Genomic DNA, 20,544 nt, shown 5'->3' with positions numbered 1-20,544 from the left:
GGAAGAGGGTAAAGCCACCTGGAAAAAGACAAAAGTAGAAGGGGACATGCCCACCAGTTAATGCTATTGTTGAATTCTAGACCTTATCTCTAGCTTAAGGCAGAGAGGAATGGGAATTTTGAAAACAGGATGAAGATGTTATGTTTTCATTAAGGCCATTGTGGCTAGAATGAACAGAATTGCCCATACAAACCTTTACCAAACTTAGAAAGATCTATTCTCTCTTTTTCTTCTTTCCTGTTTTAACAAATTTTAGACAAGAAAACAAATAACATTTTGTGACCAAGAATACAGCAGTTGCCACACAGGCCAGCAAGAACGCAATCACATCCAAAGAGTGGTACTGGAACCAGGTGAGGTCGTGGGCAGCTGGCCGCAGGTGCTTGGCTCCTTTGTGGCTCATGACAAACTCGATCCAGAAGACTGCTCGGTCCAGGGGCTTAACAGGCTGATCATGGTGAATCCGTGATAACCTCATAGCATTCTCTTTATAACTAGTAGGCAAAAACAAACAAAAACATAGAAATTATAGAGCTTTTGCTTTCATTAAAAGTAAGTATACAATACATGATATGTGCTATGCAAGCCAAAAACCATAGGTGTGTTGAGAAAAACATTTTAATTCTTGCTGTAACGTGAACTTTGCTGGTCACATAGCATGTTAAGAGTTGTGAAAGAGGGGTGTGGAAGAAATATATTCTTAACGGAGTGTGGTAAAATGCAAACATATAAAAAAGATGGAATAAGTCAGTTGTAAATGTATAGCCTCATTTTTCCAAGAAGGAATTTTGATATTGTGTGAATTATAGTTTCCAGGACAGTTCCAGACCAAGACTCTGAATAACCCTATTTTGAGAGAAAATACCCATTAGAGAGTCCATAAGCATGGCCTCTAATGTCAGACTAATTAATGATGACAGACACAGAAACTGATAGTCAACAGTAGTGAGACATTTTTGCAATGTCTGAGATCGACACTGTGATAATTCCTCCATTGCACACACCTGTGCTTTTATGATGCAAAAGACAGTGTCTATATATTGGCAGTGCCAAGATTGGATGAAGATACTAAGGTAATTTTAGAAATGGCAAGGACATGAGTTTTGAGCTTTTAAGATAAATAGAAATATCTCACTAGCATAAAGCCCATAATCAATGTGGCATCACAAGAGCAATAGTTAACAACTCTAATAGTCTCTCAAAAAACAATGGTTATAAGTATGTCTTCAAAAGACATGTTGTGTCTTCACTGGAGATTTCTTGGTGGCTGAGCCAGAATTAGTATGTTTATCTTTGGTTTTGCATTAGAGATAAAAGTTCCAACCTGCAGACATGAAGATGACAGAAGTTAGAGATGTGAAGAGATGTCCTGGTGCAAGTTGGACATTGTTGAGATCAGAGAAGAAGAAATGTAATCATCATTCACCAGTGAACGTGATACACAACATCCAGCAGCAAGAGGTAATTTACTTGTGTTCTTTTTTTGTGCACAGTGAGAAAGAATAGTCATACTCTCTTTTTGTTTTGTTTTTTTGTTTGCTTTGTTTTTTGTTGTTGTTTTCATACTCTCTTTCAACCGGATTGAAATAAAGGTAAAAGAGTAGTTACACAAGTTTCATCCTAATACATTTTAGGTAAACTACAGTGGTTATAAGAGACTACCTGTCCAAATCATATTTTTATTCAAGGTTTTCTCCATTTATAGATAGAGATTTAAAATTTGAAATATGCATATACTTGACAGACACACTTTACATGTGAATACAAATAAAAATACAGTAAGCTTTCCTACAAATGAGATAGGATAAAATATGACTATGCTCATTAAGATGATTACTTAATATTTGTTGTACACTGTTTTACGACTCTTATGTTAAAATATTATGAAATTGCTATGGTTTATGTATTTAAATGTAAACTTCATGTTCCTTAATTCCTTTAAGGAATAAGAAAATGGAATACAAATATATTATATATATACTCTACACTAAACACTTTTGTTCCCAGATAATTTCAGACTTAGAATTAAGTTTAGGGTTAAAGTTAAGGTATTTTTAAAGTAAATAATTTCAGGTATTTTCCTGGGAAATTCTAAGAGTATAATTTTTTCACATCAATAGTTTTCAAATCAACAAGAAAACTTAGTAAGCCTTCTATAAAATGAAGAAGAATTTTTAAAAATTACAGAATTTACCTACTCTGATATTTAGTAAAATGAACCAAATTATCAGCAATTATACCAATTATTAGGTAATAGCCTAATAGATTAGACATCAAGATAATCATTTATGAGAAACAAAAGATCAGAGTAAGCCTTGCTGAAACTCCTAACCTCCCTTTCCAGATCCTGATGATATCTATAATATTCTGAAATTTATGATTTGAATATGTATCTTAACAAAACTCTTTTGACTGCAATGTGAGTGGGAGGGAAAAACGGACCACAAGGGCTGACTTTTTAGGATGAGTTCAAGGCAGATATTGAGTGTCTTCCCTTTTGGAAATGAATACATTGACCACTTTGTCTAGAAAACCTTGCTGCCAGGGTTTTAACAGATGGTTTTTCATAGACTAGTTCCACTAAAAAAAGCTGCAAAAAATTCCATTTAAGTTGACCTTCTCTCCTACCTCCTAAATTTCAGGTTTCAGTAATGTGAATGGAATATTACAACTATCCTTCAAGTTTTGCCTCTGAATAAAAATAATTGAGTCTGAGATAAACTGGAAACAAATTTAAAAATAAGGTATCTATACAAATGTGGAGCAAATAGTGAAAGGAGGATGAAAAACATGACAGCAACTTACACAATATTGGGGAAAAAACATAAAAATGATAGACTTAGAATGTAATTAGGCATAATACATAATTCAAAAGAAGAGGAAAGTTTGAGTAGATTAAGAATGTGAGAGTTATGAACAAGATCTCCAGGATCAGATTATGAAACAAGAGGAGGTAACAAAAGACAAGGTGAGCTATTGAAATTAGTTGTTAAAAATAGGACTTTAAAGGATTAATAAGAAAATTACAAACTGTAAGCAATGTTCATGAAAAAGTGAATTTACTAATATATGGACTATTTGAAGGAATCTCAGTAAATTAAGAAAAGCAAAAAATGATTAGAACAATTAGAAAATAATAGAGAAAGAAAACAAACTCAAATATTTTAACATAGAGAATATTAAAATCTGATGTCCCTGAAATAGAGATAAAAAATGGAACTAAAAGACATTTTAATAAACAAAATAAATTAATTTCTGAAAAGAAAAATTGGATAATTTTCATCCTAGGTTAACAGTGGTAAAAGAACACACTATAATCCCAGGAAAATGTAGAAAACAAATGATAAGGATATGACATGTTTAAGTTTCTGAATTTAAAAAATACTATCTATTTCCAGGCTGAACAAGAAACTCTTAAAAAGTAATACTGATCAGAAAGTCCTCAGAACCCTACAGCAGTATTTAAAGCCAGAAGATCATAAGTAACCCTGCACAGTTCAAAAAGAAAGAAAGTGAGATCTAATTATGTTATATTCAGATAGGTGTCATTCTCCCATCAAGGCAATGAGCAAATATTGTAAACTGTGATTTCAGGGAGTCCATGACTCTTTTTTTTTTTTTTTTTTTTTTTTTTTTGCGGTACGTGGGCCTCTCACTGTTGTGGCCTCTCCCGTTGCGGAGCACAGGCTCCGGATGCACAGGCTCAGCGGCCATGGCTCACGGGCCCAGATGCTCCGCGGCATATGGGATCCTCCCGGACCGGGGCACGAACCCGTATCCCCTGCATCGGCAGGCGGACTCTCAACCACTGCGCCACCAGGGAGGCCCCATGACTCTTTGATGAAAGAAAATTCCATATGAAGCATTCAGTTAAGAATGAATTAAAAATATTTTGAAGAATCTCTGATTCAATGGTGAACATTGATTCTCTTAAAATATGTGAAAAGATTAAATTACTGTGAGGAAAATAAGTGCCATAAATATTGACAAATTAAAAATTTAAGTAACATATATTAGAGATGAAATAACTTCCAATTTCAACTATTAGTGGCTAAAATTAAAACACATTGTTAAAAATAAACACTGTGTATACATATATTAATTCTTAACCTTGGTGAGACCTTTCAGAGAAAAATATTAAGATATAATGATCTATATCTAAAGTTCATATAGTTTATAAATGTAGTTTACAAATTTATTTTATCTTTAGCTAAATCAGATAAAATTTAGTTTAAAAATATATATATAGTATCAATTGATATTTATACAAATATTAACTACTTTAACTACTCCCTGTATATATGCATATACTGATTAATGGTATACACCGAGTGTTAACAATGATTATTTTTGAATGATCAATATTGGGTGAATTATCACTTCCATTTTTGTACTTACTGAATGGTTATAATATTTAAATAAACATATATATTATTTATTAAAAAAGCAGATTATCCAGAAAAATATCTAAGAATTTATGTAATCACCATTATTTATTTTGAAAAAACATTAATATAATATTTGAAATCTTTGTTTTTTCATCTCAGATAATCACTTCAGGAATTTGGGAAATGAAATAATAAAATGGTTTTTAAATGGTCATGTTATAGTTGTTATTTGAAACTACACTAGTTAGAAATGCATGAAACATTGGACATTTTTGAGTATGATGGGTAGCATAATTAATGACAAGCCTTTAAAAGTAGTCGTACTTAGGAAGGTTCATTAATGACTGTTCTCAAGGCATTGAGCAAATCTCCACTTGTCATTGTGTTTATGTTCACCTCCACAGCCGCTCCTTTGGCCTTCATGTGAGCAATGTTGTCAGGCTGATCAGCAAACATGGGAACTCCCACCATAGGCACACCATGATAGATAGCTTCATAGATCCCATTGGTTCCACCATGAGTGATAAAACCTTTTGCTTTGGGATGACCTAGTTTGGGGATTGGATGAGAAGCAGGTGAGGATTTCATGATACATAATACATTAACAGAATTTCAGAGAGAGATGGGGAAAAAACTATTGGATAACTCAATGAAGAAGGTAGTGTTTTCTACAAAAACCAAGAACATGGGGAATTGCTATCTCAGAAAATTGTGATCCCTGAAAAAGGTGAAATTAACTTCCTCTGCATTGTCTAGAAAGACTTACTGAGGAGGCCATATCAGAACTGAAATTGAAACTTGGAGAGTGATGAGAGTCTTAACTGAAGATTCTCTTTTATGAACCAGAGTAAGCATCAATCTATAAAATTAATGGCCAATTCTTTAATTATAATCTTCTTTAAAACTGCAAGTAAAATGTGGAAATTTAAATATTTAAAATGTTTATTGAATTTACTTGCTGTTAAACAGTTACTTGCTCATCATCCAACTGTACAGCTTTTTTTTCTTGGTCTTACCAAGAAGATCATTCTGTGGTATCCAATCATAGAGCCGAGTATTAGCTCCTAATGTGGCTGGTTTCTTTCCTTTGTATCTCCATAAAACCTGTGGAAGACAATGCTTTAATTTTGCAAGTAAAAACACAAAATTAAGGCATTTTAAGGCCATAGAGTTATGTAGAAATCATATAGTCCATCTTAGGTTTTTTTTTTTTTTTGACTATTTGAAAGCCTGTGTTGAGGTATTACATGAAGTATACAGAAGTTCATAAAAAGTTCAAACAACTGATGTTCATGTATATCTGTTACAGCAGTTAACTTTAAGTCATAAACAAAAGAATATTGTGAAGAAAGTTTTTCAAGAAAAAGTATACTAAAATCTGAAAACAGCAAATACCACTTGATGTTCTGAAAGGATAAAAATTATAATTTGTAAGTTTTATTAATTTAAGAAACATAGATTGTGTTCTAAATAATTTGTTGGACATTCAAGATATAATGTATCATATTTAAATCTATAACCATTATTTTTTTTCAGATATTTTATAGCTGGTATGAGTGCAGATTACTTTTCTTGCATAAAAATATAATTGAATAGAGAGGATCATGAGCACAATGTTCTTCCTTATTTCTTTGTATTTTGAGAGGAATTGATAAATGAGAGAAAAGTGCAGTTTGCTTCCCTCCCTGACAAGTTCCAAGGCATGACAGTTGTATTCCACATGCTTCAAATAGCTCCTGCTTTCTTGGAATCAACTCTGGGCCTCAATTCCCAAATGGAGACAAGTCCAAACATTTTTCACTTTCATCTTCTGTTTCAATTATTTGTGAAACTGATCCAGGTTGCATAGTAGTTTATCAAGGAAGATTTTATTCTAAGCAGAGCTGCAGGCCTCTGTGCCTAACAGGCTGAAGATCCAGTGGAGAATCTGATGGTGGAAACCAGAAGCTCTTTTCTAGGGAGAGGATAGAGGGTTTTTTTTTTTTTCAGGTAGCATAAAAGGCTGACTCTCTTGTTCCCCAGGTTATGGCTCCAAGGAGTGAGGCACGTCCCAGGCAGGAAACCAGGCATGACTGGAGCAGAGCATCACCAGTGTCAGCAGCAAAGAGTCTGGGACATTGACATATTGAATGACTTAACATCCCAGCCAGGTGGGTGTGAGGGGTGCACATGTCCTCCAAATTCTGAGTTCTAAGCATCCTGTTCTGCACTCAATGGCCGGCAGGTGGTGCACAAACCAGCCCTTTCTGAGCCCATCCTCCTTTATGTGATAGTTGAGAGGAACATACAAAAGAGGGAGTTTGCAAACATTGAGAGATAAGGTAAAACTGTTTGCCCTTACCTTTTTTGAAAGGGCGTGTACTAATAGTCTATTAAATATAGTATTATCACTTAAAAGCTTTTGGAAGTGAGATTATGAGTGAAGAAATAGAAAATAAATTGGACTAGTTTAGGCAGAATATGAGGGTTAAAAAGCATTAAAATGAACATGAATACTACGTAACTTTACTTGTCATGAGGCCATCCTAGTTCTTAAGTTTCAAATGTAATGTTTTCCAAAAATATAATTAGCTTTAAAAAATTTTTGGCTGCTTTTTGAATGATTTGTTGCCTTTCTGCCATCCCTGCCTTCATTCCTCCCTTTCTTTTTCCTTCTTTCTTTCTTCCTTCCTTCCTTTCTCTCTCTCTTTTTCTTTCTTTCTCCCTTTTTGGTTTTTTATTTATTTATTATTATTTTTTATTATTAGTTTCTGCTTTATAACAATGTGAATCTGTCATACATATACATCTGTTCCCACATCCCTTCCCTCTTGCGTCTCCCTCCCTCCCACCCTCCCTATCCCACCCCTCCAGGCGGTCACAAAGCCCCGAGCTGACCTCCCTGTGCTATGCAGCTGCTTCCCACTATCTACCTACCTTACGTTTGGTACTGTATATATGTCCATGCCTCTCTCTCACTTTGTCCCAGCTTACCTTTCCGCCTCCCCATATCCTCAAGTCCATTATCAAGTAGGTCTGTATCTTTATTCCTGTTTTAACACTAGGTTCTTCATGACATTTTTTTTTCTTAAATTCCATATATATGTGTTAGCATACGGTATTTGTCTTTCTCTTTCTGACTTACTTCATTCTGTATGACAGACTCCAGGTCTATCCACATCATTACAAATAGCTTAGTTTCATTTATTTTTAAGGCTGAGTAATATTCCATTGTATATATGTGCCACATCTTCTTTATCCATTCATCCGATGATGAACACTTGGGTTGTTTCCAACTCCGGACTATTGTGAATAGAGCTGCAATGAACATTTTGGTACATGTCTCTTTTAGAATTATGGTTTTCTCAGGGTATATGCCTAGTAGTGGGATTGCTGGGTCATATGGTAGTTCTATTTGTAGTTTTTTAAGGAACCTCCATACTGTTCTCCATAGTGGCTGTACCAATTCACATTCCCACCAGCAGTGCAAGAGTGTTCCCTTTTCTCCACACCCTCTCTAGCATTTATTGTTTCTAGATTTCTTGATGATGGCCATGCTGACTGGTGTGAGATGATAACTCATTGTAGTTTTGATTTGCATTTCTCTAATGATTAATGATGTTGAGCATTCTTTCATGAGTTTGTTGGCAGTCTGTATATCTTCTTTGGAGAAATGCTTATTTAAGTCTTCTTGGACTGGGTTGTTTGTTTTTTTGCTATTGAGGTGCATGAGCTGCTTATAAATTTTGGAGATTAATCCTTTGTCAGTTGCTTCGTTTGCAAATATTTTCTCCCATTCTGAGGGTTGTCTCTTGGTCTTGTTTATGGTTTCCTTTGCTGTGCAAAAGCTTTGAAGTTTCATTGGGTCCCATTTGTTTATCTTTGTTTTTATTTCCATTTCTCTAGGAGGTGGGTCCAAAAGAATCTTGCTGTGATTTATGTCATAGAGTGTTCTATGTTTTCCTCTAAGAGTTTGATAGTATCTGGACTTACATTTAGGTCTTTAATCCATTTTGAGCTTATTTTTGTGTATGGTGTTAGGGAATGATCTAATCTCATACTTTTACATGTCCCTGTCCAGTTTTCCCAGCACCACTTATTGAAGAGGCTGTCTTTCTCCACTGTACATTCCTGCCTCCTTTATCAAAGATAAGTTAACCATATGTACCTGGGTTTACCTCTAGGCTTTCTATCCTGTTCCATTGATCTATCTTTCTGTTTTTGTGCCAGTACCACACTGTCTTGATTAGTGTAGCTTTGTAGTATAGTCTGAAGTCAGGGAGCCTGATTCCTCCAGCTCCGTTTTTCGTTCTCAAGATTGCTTTGGCTATTCGGGGTCTTTTGTTTTTCCAAACAAATTGTGAATTTTTTTGTTCTAGTTCTGTGAAAAATGCCAGTGGTAGTTTGATAGGGATTGCATTGAATCTGTACATTGCTTTGGGTAGTAGAGTCATTTTCACAATATTGATTCTTCCAATCCAGGAGCATGGTATATCTCTCCATCTATTTGTATCATCTTTAATTTCTTTCATCAGTGTCTTATAATTTTCTGCACACAGGTCTTTTATCTCCTTAGGTAGGTTTATTCCTAGATATTTTATTCTTTTTGTTGCAATGGTAAATGGGAGTGTTTTCTTGATTTCATTTTCAGATTTTTCATCATTAGTGTACAGGAATGCCAGAGATTTCTGTGCATTAATTTTGTATCCTGCTACTTTACCAAATTCATTGATTAGCTCTAGTAGTTTTCTGGTAGCATCTTTAGGATTCTCTATGTATAGTATCATGTCATCTGCAAACAGTGACAGGTTTACTTCTTATTTTCCAATTTGAATTCATTTTATTTCCTTTTCTTCTCTGATTGCTGTGGCTAAAACTTCCAAAACTAAGTTGAATAAGAGTGGTGAGAGTGGGCAGCCTTGTCTTGTTCCTGATCTTAGTGGAAATGGTTTCAGTTTTTCACCATTGAGGACGATGTTGCCTGTGGGTTTGTCATATATGGCCTTTATTATGTTGAGGAAAGTTCCCTTTATGCCTACTTTCTGGAGGGTTTTTATCATAAATGGGTGTTGAATTTTGTCGAAAGCTTTCTCTGCATCTATTGAGATGATCATATGGTTTTTCTTCTTCAGTTTGTTAAAATGATGTATCACATTGATTGATTTGTGTATATTGAAGAATCCTTGCATTCCTGGAATAAACCCCACTTGATCATGGTGTATGATCCTTTTAATGTGCTGTTGGATTCTGTTTGCTAGTATTTTGTTGAGGATATTTGCATCTATGTTCATCAGTGATATTGGCCTGTAGTTTTCTTTCTTTGTGACATACTTGCCTGGTTTTGGTATCAAGATGATGGTGGCCTCATAGAATGAGTTTGGGAGTGCTCCTGCCTCTTCTATATTTTGGAAGAGTTTGAGAAGGATAGGTGTTAGCTCTTCTCTAAATGTTTGATAGAGTTCGCCTGTGAAGCCACCTGGTCCTGGGCTTTTGTTTATTGGAAGATTTTTAATTACAGTTTCAATTTCAGCACTTGGGATTGGTCTATTCATATTTTCTATTTCTTCCTGATTCAGTCTTGGCAGGTTGTGCATTTCTAATAATTTGTCCATTTCTTCCAGGTTGTCCATTTTATTGGCATAGAGTTGCTTGTAGTAATCTCTCATGATCTTTTGTATTTCTGCAGTGTCAGTTGTTACTTCTCCTTTTTCATTTCTAATTCTATTGATTTGAGTCTTCTCCCTTTTTTTCTTGATGAGTCTGGCTAATGGTTTCTCAATTTTGTTTATCTTCTCAAAGAACCAGCTTTTAGTTTTATTCATCTTTGCTATCGTTTCCTTCATTTCTTTATTATTTATTTCTGATCTGATCTTTATGATTTCTTTCCTTCTGCTAACTTTGGGGTTTTTTTGTTCTTCTTTCTCTAATTGCTTTAGGTGCACGGTCAGGTTGTTTACTCGAGATGTTTCCTGTTTCTTACAGTGGGATTTTATTGCTATAAACTTCCCCCTTAGAACTGCTTTTGCTTTGTCCCATAGGTTTTGGGTCGTCGTGTCTCCATTGTCATTTGTTTCTAGGTATTTTTTAATTTCCTCTTTGATTTCTTCAGTGATCACTTCGTTATTGAGTAGTGTATTGTTTAGCCTCCATGTGTTTGTATTTTTTACAGATCTTTTCCTGTAATTGATGTCTAGTCTCATAGCATTGTGGTCGGAAAAGATACTTGATACAATTTCAATTTTCTTAAATTTACCAAGGCTTGATTTGTGACCCAAGATATGATCTATCCTGGAGAAGGTTCCATGAGCACTTAAGAAAAATGTCTATTCTGTTGTTTTTGAATGGAATATCCTATAAATATCAATTAAGTCCATCTTGTTTAATGTATCATTTAAATTTGTGTTTCCTTATTTATTTTCATTTTGGATGATCTGTCCATTGGTGAAAGTGGGTTGTTAAAGTCCCCTACTATGAGTGTGTTACTGTCGATTTCTCCTTTTATGGCTGTTAGTATTTGCCTTATGTATTGAGGTGCTCCTATGTTGGGTGCATAAATATTTACAATTGTGATATCTTCTTCTTGGATCGATCCCTTTATCATTATGTAGTGTCCTTCTTTGCCTCTTCTAATAGTCTTTATTTTAGTCTATTTTGTCTGATATAAGAATTGCTACTCCAGCTTTCTTTTGATTTCCATTTGCATGGAATATCTTTTTCCATCCCCTTACTTTCAATCTGTATGTGTCTCTAGTTCTGAAGTGGGTCTCTTGTAGACAGCATATATATGGGTCTTGTTTTTGTATCCATTGAGCCAATCTGTGTCTTTTGGTGGGAGCATTCAGTCTGTTTACATTTAATGTAATTATTGATATGTATGTTCCTATTCCCATTTCCTTAATTGTTTTGGGTTCGTTATTGTGGGTATTTTCCTTCTGTTGTGTTTCTTGCCTAGAGAAGTTCCTTTCGCATTTGTTGTAAAGCTGGTTTGGTGGTGCTGAACTCTCTCAGCTTTTGCTTGTCTGTAAAGGTTTTAATTTCTCCATCAAATCTGAATGAGATCCTTGCTGGGTAGAGTAATCTTGGTTGCAGGTTTTTCTCCTTCTTCACTTTAAATATGTCCTGCCACACCCTTCTGGCTTGTAGAGTTTCTGCTGAGAGATCAGCTGTTAACCTGATGGGGATTCCCTTGTGTGTTATTTGTTTTTTTTTTTTTTTTCCCCTTGCTGCTTTTAATATGATTTCTTTGTGTTTAATTTTTGACAGTTTGATTAGTATGTGTCTTGGCATATTTCTCCTTGGATTTATTCTGTATGGGACTCTCTGTGCCTCCTGGACTTGATTAACTATTTCCTTTCCCATATTAGGGAATTTTTCAACTATAATCCCTTCAAATATTTTCTCAGTCCCTTTCTTTTTCTCTTCTTCTTCTGGAACCCCTATAATGCAAATGTTGGTGTGTTTAATGTTGTCCCAGAGTTCTCTGAGACTCTTCTCTGTTCTTTTCATTCTTTTTTCTCTATTTTGCTCTGCATCAGTTATTTCCACTATTTTATCTTCCACCTCACTTATCTGTTCTTCTGCCTCAGTTATTCTGCTATTGATCCCATCTAGAGTATTTTTCATTTCATTTATTGTGTTTTTAATCGATGCTTGATTCATCTTTAGTTCTTCTAGGTCCTTGTTAACTGTTTCTTGCATTTTGTCTATTCTATTTCCAAGATTTTGGATCTTGGAAATAGAATCTTGGATCATCTTTACTATCATTATTCTGAATTCTTTTTCAGGTAGACTGCCTACTACCTCTTCATTTGTTAGGTCTGTTAGGTTTTTATCTTGCTCCTTCACCTGCTGTGTGTTTTTCTGTCTTCTCATTTTGCTTATCTTACTGTGTTTGGGGTCTCCTTTTTGCAGCCTGCAGATTCGTAGTTCCCGTTGTTTTTGGTGTCTGTCCCCAGTGGCTATGGTTGTTTCAGTAGGTTGTGTAGGCTTCCTGGTGGGGGGGACTAGTGCCTGTGTTCTGGTGGTTGAGGCTCGATCTTGTCTTTCTGTTGGACAGGTCCACGTCTGGTGGTGTGTTTTGGGGTGCCTGTGGCCTTATTATGTTTTTAGGCAGCCTCTCTGCTAATGGGTGGGGCCGTGTTCCCGTCTTGCTAGTTGCCTGGCACAGGGTGATGAGCACTGCAGATTGCTGGTCGTTGAGTGAAGCTGGGTGCTGGTGTTGAGATGGAGATCTCTGGGAGACCTTCACCGCTTGATATTATGTGGAGCTGGGAGGTCTCTTGTGGACCCGTGTCCTGAAGTTGGCTCTCCCACTTCAGAGGCACAGCACTGACTCCTGGCTGCTGCACCAAGAGCCTTTCATCTACCCGGCTCAGAATAAAAGGGAGAAAATGTAGAAAGAAGGAATTAGTAGAAGAAAGAAAGAGAGAAAGAAAGAAAGAAAGAAGGAAAGAAACGAAGGAAGGAAGGAAGGAAGGAAGAAAGAAAGAAGGGAGGGAGGGAGGAAGGAAAGAACGAAAGAAAGGACGGAGGGAGGGAGGGAGGAAGGAAAGAAAGAAAGAAAGAGAAAGGAAGAAATGGAGGGATGGTGGGAGGAAAGAAAGAAAGAAAGAAAGGAGTGAGGAGGGAGGGAGGGAGGAAGGGAAGGTATGAAAAAGAGAAAGAGCGAAGATAAAGTAAAGTAGAATAAATATGATAAAATATAGTAGCGTTATTAAAATAAAAAAGTAATTATTAAAAAAAAAAGGACGGATAGAACCCTGGGACAAATGGTGGAAGCAAAGCTATACAGAGAAAATCTCACATGGAAGCATACACATACACATTCACAAAACGAGAACAAGGGGGAAGAAATCGTAAACCTTGCTCTCAAAGTCCACCTCCTCAATTTGGGATAATTTGTTGTAAAAAGAGGAAAAGGGGAAAGAGTCTTAAATCTTGCTCTCAAAGTCCACCTCCTGAATTTGGGATAGTTCGTTGTAAAAAGAGGAAAAAGGTGAAAAAATCTTAAATCTTGTTCTCAAAGTCCACCTCCTCAATTTGGGACGATTCGCTGTCCACTCAAGTATTCCACAGATACAGGGTATATCAAGTTGATTGTGGAGCTTCAATCCGCTGCTTCCGAGGCTGTACAGAGAGATTTCCCTGTCTCTTTGTTCTCACAGCTCCTGGGTCTCAGCTTTGGACTCGGCCCCGCCTCTCCGTGTAGGTTGCCAGAGGGCGTCTGTCCTTCGCTCAGACAGGACGGGTTTAAAGGAGCCGCTGATTCGGGGGCTCTGGCTCACTCAGGCCGAGGGGATGGAGGGGCACCGAGTGCGGGGCGAGCCTGCGGCGGCCGAGGCCAGCGTGACGTTGCACCAGCCTGAGGCGCTCCGTGCGCTTTCCCGCGGAAGCCGTTCCTGGATCCTGGGACCCCAGCAGTTGCGGGCTGCACAGGATCCCCGGAAAGGGGGCATGGACAGTGACCTGCGCTCGCACACAGGCCTCTTGGCAGCGGCAGCAGCAGCCACAGCGTCCCATGCCCGTCTGTGGGGTCCGCGCCTTTAGCCACGACTCGCGCCCGTCTCTGGAGCTCCTTTAAGCAGCGCTCTTAATCACCTCTCATCGCGTACCAGGAAGCAAAGAGGGAAGAATAAGTCTCTTGCCTCTTCGGCAGCTCCAGACTTTTTCCCCGCACTCCCTCCGGGCTAACCGTGGTGCACTAACCCCTTCAGGCTGTGTTCACGCTGCCAACCCCAGTCCTCTCCCTGCGCTCCGACCGAAGCCTGAGCCTCAGCTCCCAGCCCCACCCGCCCCGGCGGCCGAGCAGACAAGCCTCTTGGGCTGGTGAGTGCCTGTTGGCACCGATCCACTGTGCGGGAATCTCTCCGCTTTGCCCTCTGCACCCCTGTTGCTGCGCTCTCCTCCGTTACTCCGAAGCTTTTCCCTTCCGCCACCCGCAATCTCCGCCCGCGATGGGGCTTCCTAGTGTGTGGAAACCTTTCCTCCTTCACGGCTCCCTCCCACTGGTGCAGGTCCCATCCCTCTCCTTTTGTCTCTGTTTATTCTTTTTTCTTTTGTCCTACCCAGGTATGTGGGGAGTTTCTTGCCTTTTGGGGGGTCTGAGGTCTTCTGTCAGCGTTCAGTAGGTGTTCTGTAGGAGTTGTTCCACGTGTAGATGAATTTCTGATGTATCTTGTGGATGGTGCGTGCAGCCGCCACGCACTGGGCAAACTCGGGCGTCCGGTGGTTCCAGCAGTCTCACTCCGAACCTCTCCTTTTTCTCTCGAGCTTTACCAAAGAGCCGCTTCTCACAGCACCTGGCTTCGGGGCGCATCGAGCCTGGGCGCTGACCCCTCGGGCGCCCTTTGCCCTCGTGGTGACCCTGGGCTGCAGCGGGAAGGAGCTGGGAGCGCGGTGCACAGGGCGTCAGGTGCTGCGTTCCGCCACGTCTGGGCGCCCCGACTGGAAGAGGAGGCGAGAGCGAGAGTGGGGAGGAGGAGACGGACCAGGAGAGGAGCGGTAGTGGGGCGCTGTCTGTTAAATTGACCGGTAAGTTGCAGCCGTCCAGGACACCCTTGAAAGGAGAAGGGGGTGGGTGGGATGAAGAGGAGGGCAGTGCGGGGGTGGTGGTGGACAAGAACAGGGGGCCGGAGCTCCGAGGTGCTTCAGGTCTTGCTTAGGCTCCCTTTTTGGTTTTTGAGGGGGAATGAGATAGAGGATTTGTTTATACTCTATTATTTAATGAAGTATCTTGTTAGGATGCTAACCTTTTGTTACATGATTTTTTTCTTTCTTTTTTTTCTTTTCTGTATGACGATTTTCAGATTAAATACTAATAGATGGCAAACTCTTTAACAGAAAAGTTTAAAAATAAAACTCCAGAGTTTTAACAGGCCTAAATAGTACACTTACAATTATAGAGTTTTATATACTTTAATTTAAAAATATAAAGAGACAGGGTATTTTGTGAATGGAAGTATATAAAGAGTAGAAATATAGAATTAACAAAGTTAAAGTTAATTGAATGTCATAAATTAAAAATATATACTGTTTGACAATAACATTAGGATCTTTAATTGTTTTAACTGTAGAAAATTTATCTTAGAAAGATTAGGCTTCTATTTCTAAACCAACTATATTTTAATTGAATCCTAATAAAGCCTAGAAACATAAAGTATATTCTTGAATATGATTCTACTCTACTCTATGTGTAATCTCTCTTTTCCTGGACCTTGAAGCTAACACACTTTAGAACTTTTGGGAAGAGTCAGTGCAAGTCATAAGGTTTCAAAGAGTAAAAAAGTTATTAGAATCTTAACATTTTCATCAGTATTTCATTGAAAATAAGTGACTTCATAAAAAGATGTATTTTCATAGTAATGAGAAGTCTCAATAGGCAAACGGTAAAATGTGCCCAAAATACATTTTAATGTTTTGAGACATTTTTGCTTAAAGGTGGTGCCAGTTCTGCTCAGTGTATGATGAGTTACAACTTTCATCTAGAAAGAGTACTATTAGCCACACACTCTTTCCAGTTGGCAGAGTGGCTGCCTACCATGACTGGAGTTTGTACTAACCTTCTGTGGAATCTGGGCAAGGGCTGAGGCAATGAGATTGGCTTTTTCTTCTGTGAGGTTTTTGACCATTGACCCCAAAGAAAACACCACAATACCATCTTTGCCTGAACTTTGGACACATTCTTCCATTTCCTGCAGAGATAAAATTCTCTCTCTTACACAAGTGCAGAATCACAGGGGGGAAAAGGCTCTCTTACATTTCTAAATAGGTAGACTCAAGAGAAGTGTCAGGGACATTGTTAGACGGATTCTGTCTTCTGCCACATAGAACCATCTAGTCTCTTTAAGAGGAAATGTATTTCTGAAAACTATGGCTTATATAATGAGTGATTACACATAAGGACATGGGACCAAACCATTATACAAAATGAATAGGCGATAAGAGGCAGATGTTCTCATGGTACATGGAACTGTTACTCACAAGGATTAACTTTATGAACCAACAGAGCTGTTTGCAAACTTGTAAAAATATTCCTTGGAAGGAAACTCAAAGAAGAGTTCTGAATGAGGCTTTAAAAATTTTTAGCATGCCAGTTTACATCCAATAAATTATGAATAACTTGATCTAACTTCCTGTTAGGTGTTCAGAATATTTTTCTCATGTTTATTATTTCCCTGATTAATAGGACTAAAAAAGATTTTTTAAGAAATGGTATATATAGTAATACATTTGAAAAGATGATAATGCAGTTAAATTCCTGCTACAATCATGATAACACGTATGAGACAGTGCTTCTCTGCCTTCCCACAAGAGTGTGACACTAACTGCGTGCCCAAAATTTGAGCCTTAGCACAGATTCTCTGCAAATAAAATTCTCTTGATCATCTCTTCCAGTTGTGCAAACTAAGCATAGCAAAGTCTGGGATTGGGGTGTTTCACATAATCAATGTAAATGTCACCCTCTAGAGATATGTCATCTTTTTGTAACTATTTGTGGTCACCCTGCAATGACTATGTTTCTCAGTTTAAGGCTAGTAAAATTACAAGGGGAAGGACAATGCCATAAATGAAAGTAGACTGCTATTTTTACTTAGTTAATGTTAAGAGAATATCTGATGCTCCAAGAATTGGTATTTTACCATTTTGATTCAACTCCCTAAACAGATAGTGATTGAATAAAAAAAAAAATGACACACACACACAAACACATATGCACATATACACACAGGTATATTAAGTTTTACACACTTACCTGTTTGATTTGGATTCTTGATTTAACTCTCATTTCTTTTCTATTCTGTGTATCCAGTGACTGGCATAATTCTTTCATCAGAGATATAAGCCAAGATTGGTATTGCCCAAATATCTATATTAATAATTGGGTTTGGGATGGAATAATTTTCCTACCTTGTGAAACATGTCTGAGTCATTTTTGTGAAATTGTCTGCATGTGAAAAGTGGGGTTGGAAGGATAAACATAGTAGTGTGGCAAGGTATTACCTAATGAGCCATGGGATATGTCCTATCTCTTTCTGTACCTTTATTTATTTTAGATATTGGTTTACTATCTCCAATAATAACACTCAATAGAGCTTGTCTTCAGCTATACCTTAGTTGGTATGAAAAGCGTATTCAGAATCCTGAAGTAAAGTTTTAAACTTCAATATCCATCTTACCCTAAACAGAAATCAAGACCTCTCCTGGGAACACCATTTAACCTGCTATCTTCTACAGAGATTATGTTTGTTTACCCCCAACCCAAGCAAATGAATATCTGTCTCTTCACTGCCTATTGATAAAGATATTTAAATACAATATTCTTACTGTATTTACCTATTATTTTCCTTTGTTTCTCAATATTGTTTGCTTCCAATATTTATGGCAGTCCATATTTATTCTTTGATAACATTGGAATATGGGTATATGATTTTCTCTTTTACTCCAAAAAATCCCCTGATATCATGGTCATAAAGAACCAATTCAGCGTTTGGGTTTCTCAGTTTTATGATTTCTACTTTATGTTGATGACTCCCAATTTATTTCTAATGCTCTCTGCTGAGACTGAAAACTTGTATTAACAGATGATTCCTAGAAATCTCCACCTGAAAACTCTTTAGACTTCTTAAAGTGAATTTGAAATTGAACTCATCACTGCCATCTCAAAAAAACTTTTTCAACTAACAGTTTCCTGACTCAGTAAATCTCATTGCTCTCCAAGAGGCCCTGTCTGATTCCATATCTTCCATAAGCACTTAACTTCTTCTTACTGACCAAAGCCTGTCAGTAAGAGTCTGCCCAAGACTCACGAAAGCATCTTTATCACTCAAATGATCATAGTAAATGTCCCTATTCATAACTCTATCATGCTTGTTAGGAAGACTACAGCAGTCTTCTTAGTGATTTCCAAGGCTCTAGCTTCCTGTTCTTCAATCCAATATCTATACTATGGACACAATGATATTTTTAACATGTCACATGGCAGACTTCGTTCTCTGTTTAAATATCAAAGTAAAGTAAAAAAAAAGAAGTAATATCATTCATAAAAGACCCCTATGATTTTGAAATTAGATTTGGTGTAGCAAACTGAAGACATCCAGCAGCATAGCTCTGTTATTGACACTGTAAGCTTTAAGGGAAAATCAGGATTTTATCATAAGATACAAAAAAGCCCTCCACTGTAATAGACTTACCTTAGGTAATGGTTTGGCAGGTTTACAATGCAATCCTCCTACAAACTCAAAATTAGGTAAGTATGGACGAGGAAATTCAAAATCCCAATATGTCCTGATAAGCCAAATTTCTGCTTTCCCCATAGTCTCACATAACGTAGTGGGTCTTCCTGGAGAAAATGAAGAAAGTTGTCTAGAAGTTATTAGCATAAATATTTGCTGGGGAAAAATTGCGCCATTAATTTTCTGATGTGCTATTAAGGAAAAAAAATAAATCTAGTTTCTCTAGATTACTTATCACGTCTAGATGTTAAAAGGAAAGGGAATTTAAAGTAATAAGGAAGGAGGAAGAAAGGGAGGGAAGGAAGAAAGGAAAGAGGATAGGAAAGAAGAGAGGAAGATGGGAGGTGGGAAGGGGGGAGAAAGAATGTTTGAGTAGTGAAAGAACAGTAATATTTAAAATAAAAATAAAATCAATAAAATCAAATAAAAATAAAGTTCTTTTACAAAAATAAGTTCTTTCAGTAAATACATTTGATCAAAAATTTTAGCCACAACTCCAAGTACTGATGGATTTAATACTCACTGTTTTTCTCCAATTAAAGGACAGATGACAGATTAGCCCCAACATATTAACACCAGATCAACTCTCAGTGGCTTTCTAATTTCCAGTCAGGACTGTATTTCTACCTTTCAGCTTGTTACAATTCCTGGTTCACTCGTATTGTTGAAGAATCCCACCAATATCAGTTTACCTTATCTTGCTGAGTCAAATCTCATCACTAATGGCAAATAATGATTTGCCATTATTTTCTCAGTGGGAAATCCCTGAGTAATTTCTACCTAATACAACCCCTTTTGGAATGTAGAGTACACATGCATGCATTATTAATATCACACACTTATTTTAGTGTTACCTTTAAATGATGTTTTTTGAAAGGAACAGATTCTAAGTATTCATTTTAGGAGATTTGTGGAGAAGAAAGAGTATTTGCAAATTACCAAGTCAATCATTCGTATACACAGAAAACGTGTTTTGCATCTAAGTAAAGAAAAATTCAGATGAGAATCTTCCTTTCTTAAGGATTCTATTCAGAATTGGTGATCATGTATACCCCAGGTTGGATAGCCTCTTTTTAGAATCATACTACTTTGTAGTGCTTGGATATATGTCTGAAGTTATATAGACAATGATTTAATTTGATAATAAAGAAGCAAATTCCAAGGACACTCAGCGTGAAATTGCCAGAGACTGGATGAGAACGCTGCCTCACAGTTTCCCCCCAATATGTTATTGTTCTTTAGATGTCTTGTTCCATGCGTGTGACATCCTGCCTTGATTACTAAGTACTTAGGTGAAATTATTGTGTAAACCTGTAGACCACATTTTAAGAAAGACCTAGCTTAAAGTATTCACTAAACTTCTATACTTGAAACAGTTATGCGCAGTATGAAATACAAAGCCAATCAAATGTGAGAACAAAACTGAGCAAAAGTATGCAAAAGTTGTTAAATACTTTCATAAGACATTCTAAATGTTATGCTGAGGACTTGTAAAACAAAAATATGGAATTAAACTTTACCACCAATCTTTTTCCTATAGTTATATTATTACACAAAATGAGTTATGAACACAGTGGAAAATTATATAAATAATTGATAAATAGTCATTAAATTTGAATTACCATATAAATATTGTTATTGTTTGAATCTATTACTTTAATCCTACATGGTGAGTCTACTGAGATGCCTTTCAATTTCAAAGAATACTTAGAGGTAGCCTGAATCTATGGCAAAAGCCTTAATGTAGGTGAGTTGGATGGAGGGAATTCAGCAGAGGACAGTTACCAATCTCTCAGTGGTAAGTCATGCAAGCCGCAGATATCAACCTAGAAATAACTCTTCTAGGCTCTTTAGTTTATTCATTTCTTTCAAAGGCATGTGAGGAAACTAATATGCATAATTTCTGTATCACTTTTAGAAAATTAATACTTTACTTTTTTAGGGCA

General features: G+C 37.1%; 1 protein-coding gene across 1 annotated transcript in view; it reads right to left on the bottom strand.

Annotated features, from left to right (window-relative positions):
- Nucleotides 1–214: 214 nt before the first annotated feature.
- Nucleotides 215–20,544, bottom strand: part of LOC308617139 (UDP-glucuronosyltransferase 2A3-like) — a gene marked incomplete at both ends in the record, with an annotated part of 30,304 nt that continues 9,974 nt past the window's right edge. The window contains 6 exon segments of the mRNA XM_081233893.1: nucleotides 215–494; nucleotides 4,713–4,714; nucleotides 4,716–4,936; nucleotides 5,405–5,492; nucleotides 15,926–16,057; nucleotides 18,557–18,705. Coding sequence (XP_081090019.1) covers nucleotides 215–494; nucleotides 4,713–4,714; nucleotides 4,716–4,936; nucleotides 5,405–5,492; nucleotides 15,926–16,057; nucleotides 18,557–18,705 — 872 coding nt within the window.

Source organism: Mesoplodon bidens, assembly GCF_964165515.1.
Source record: "Mesoplodon bidens genome assembly, chromosome: 1".
Taxonomy (NCBI): domain Eukaryota; kingdom Metazoa; phylum Chordata; class Mammalia; order Artiodactyla; family Ziphiidae; genus Mesoplodon; species Mesoplodon bidens.
This window is presented reverse-complemented; position numbering and strand designations above follow the sequence as displayed.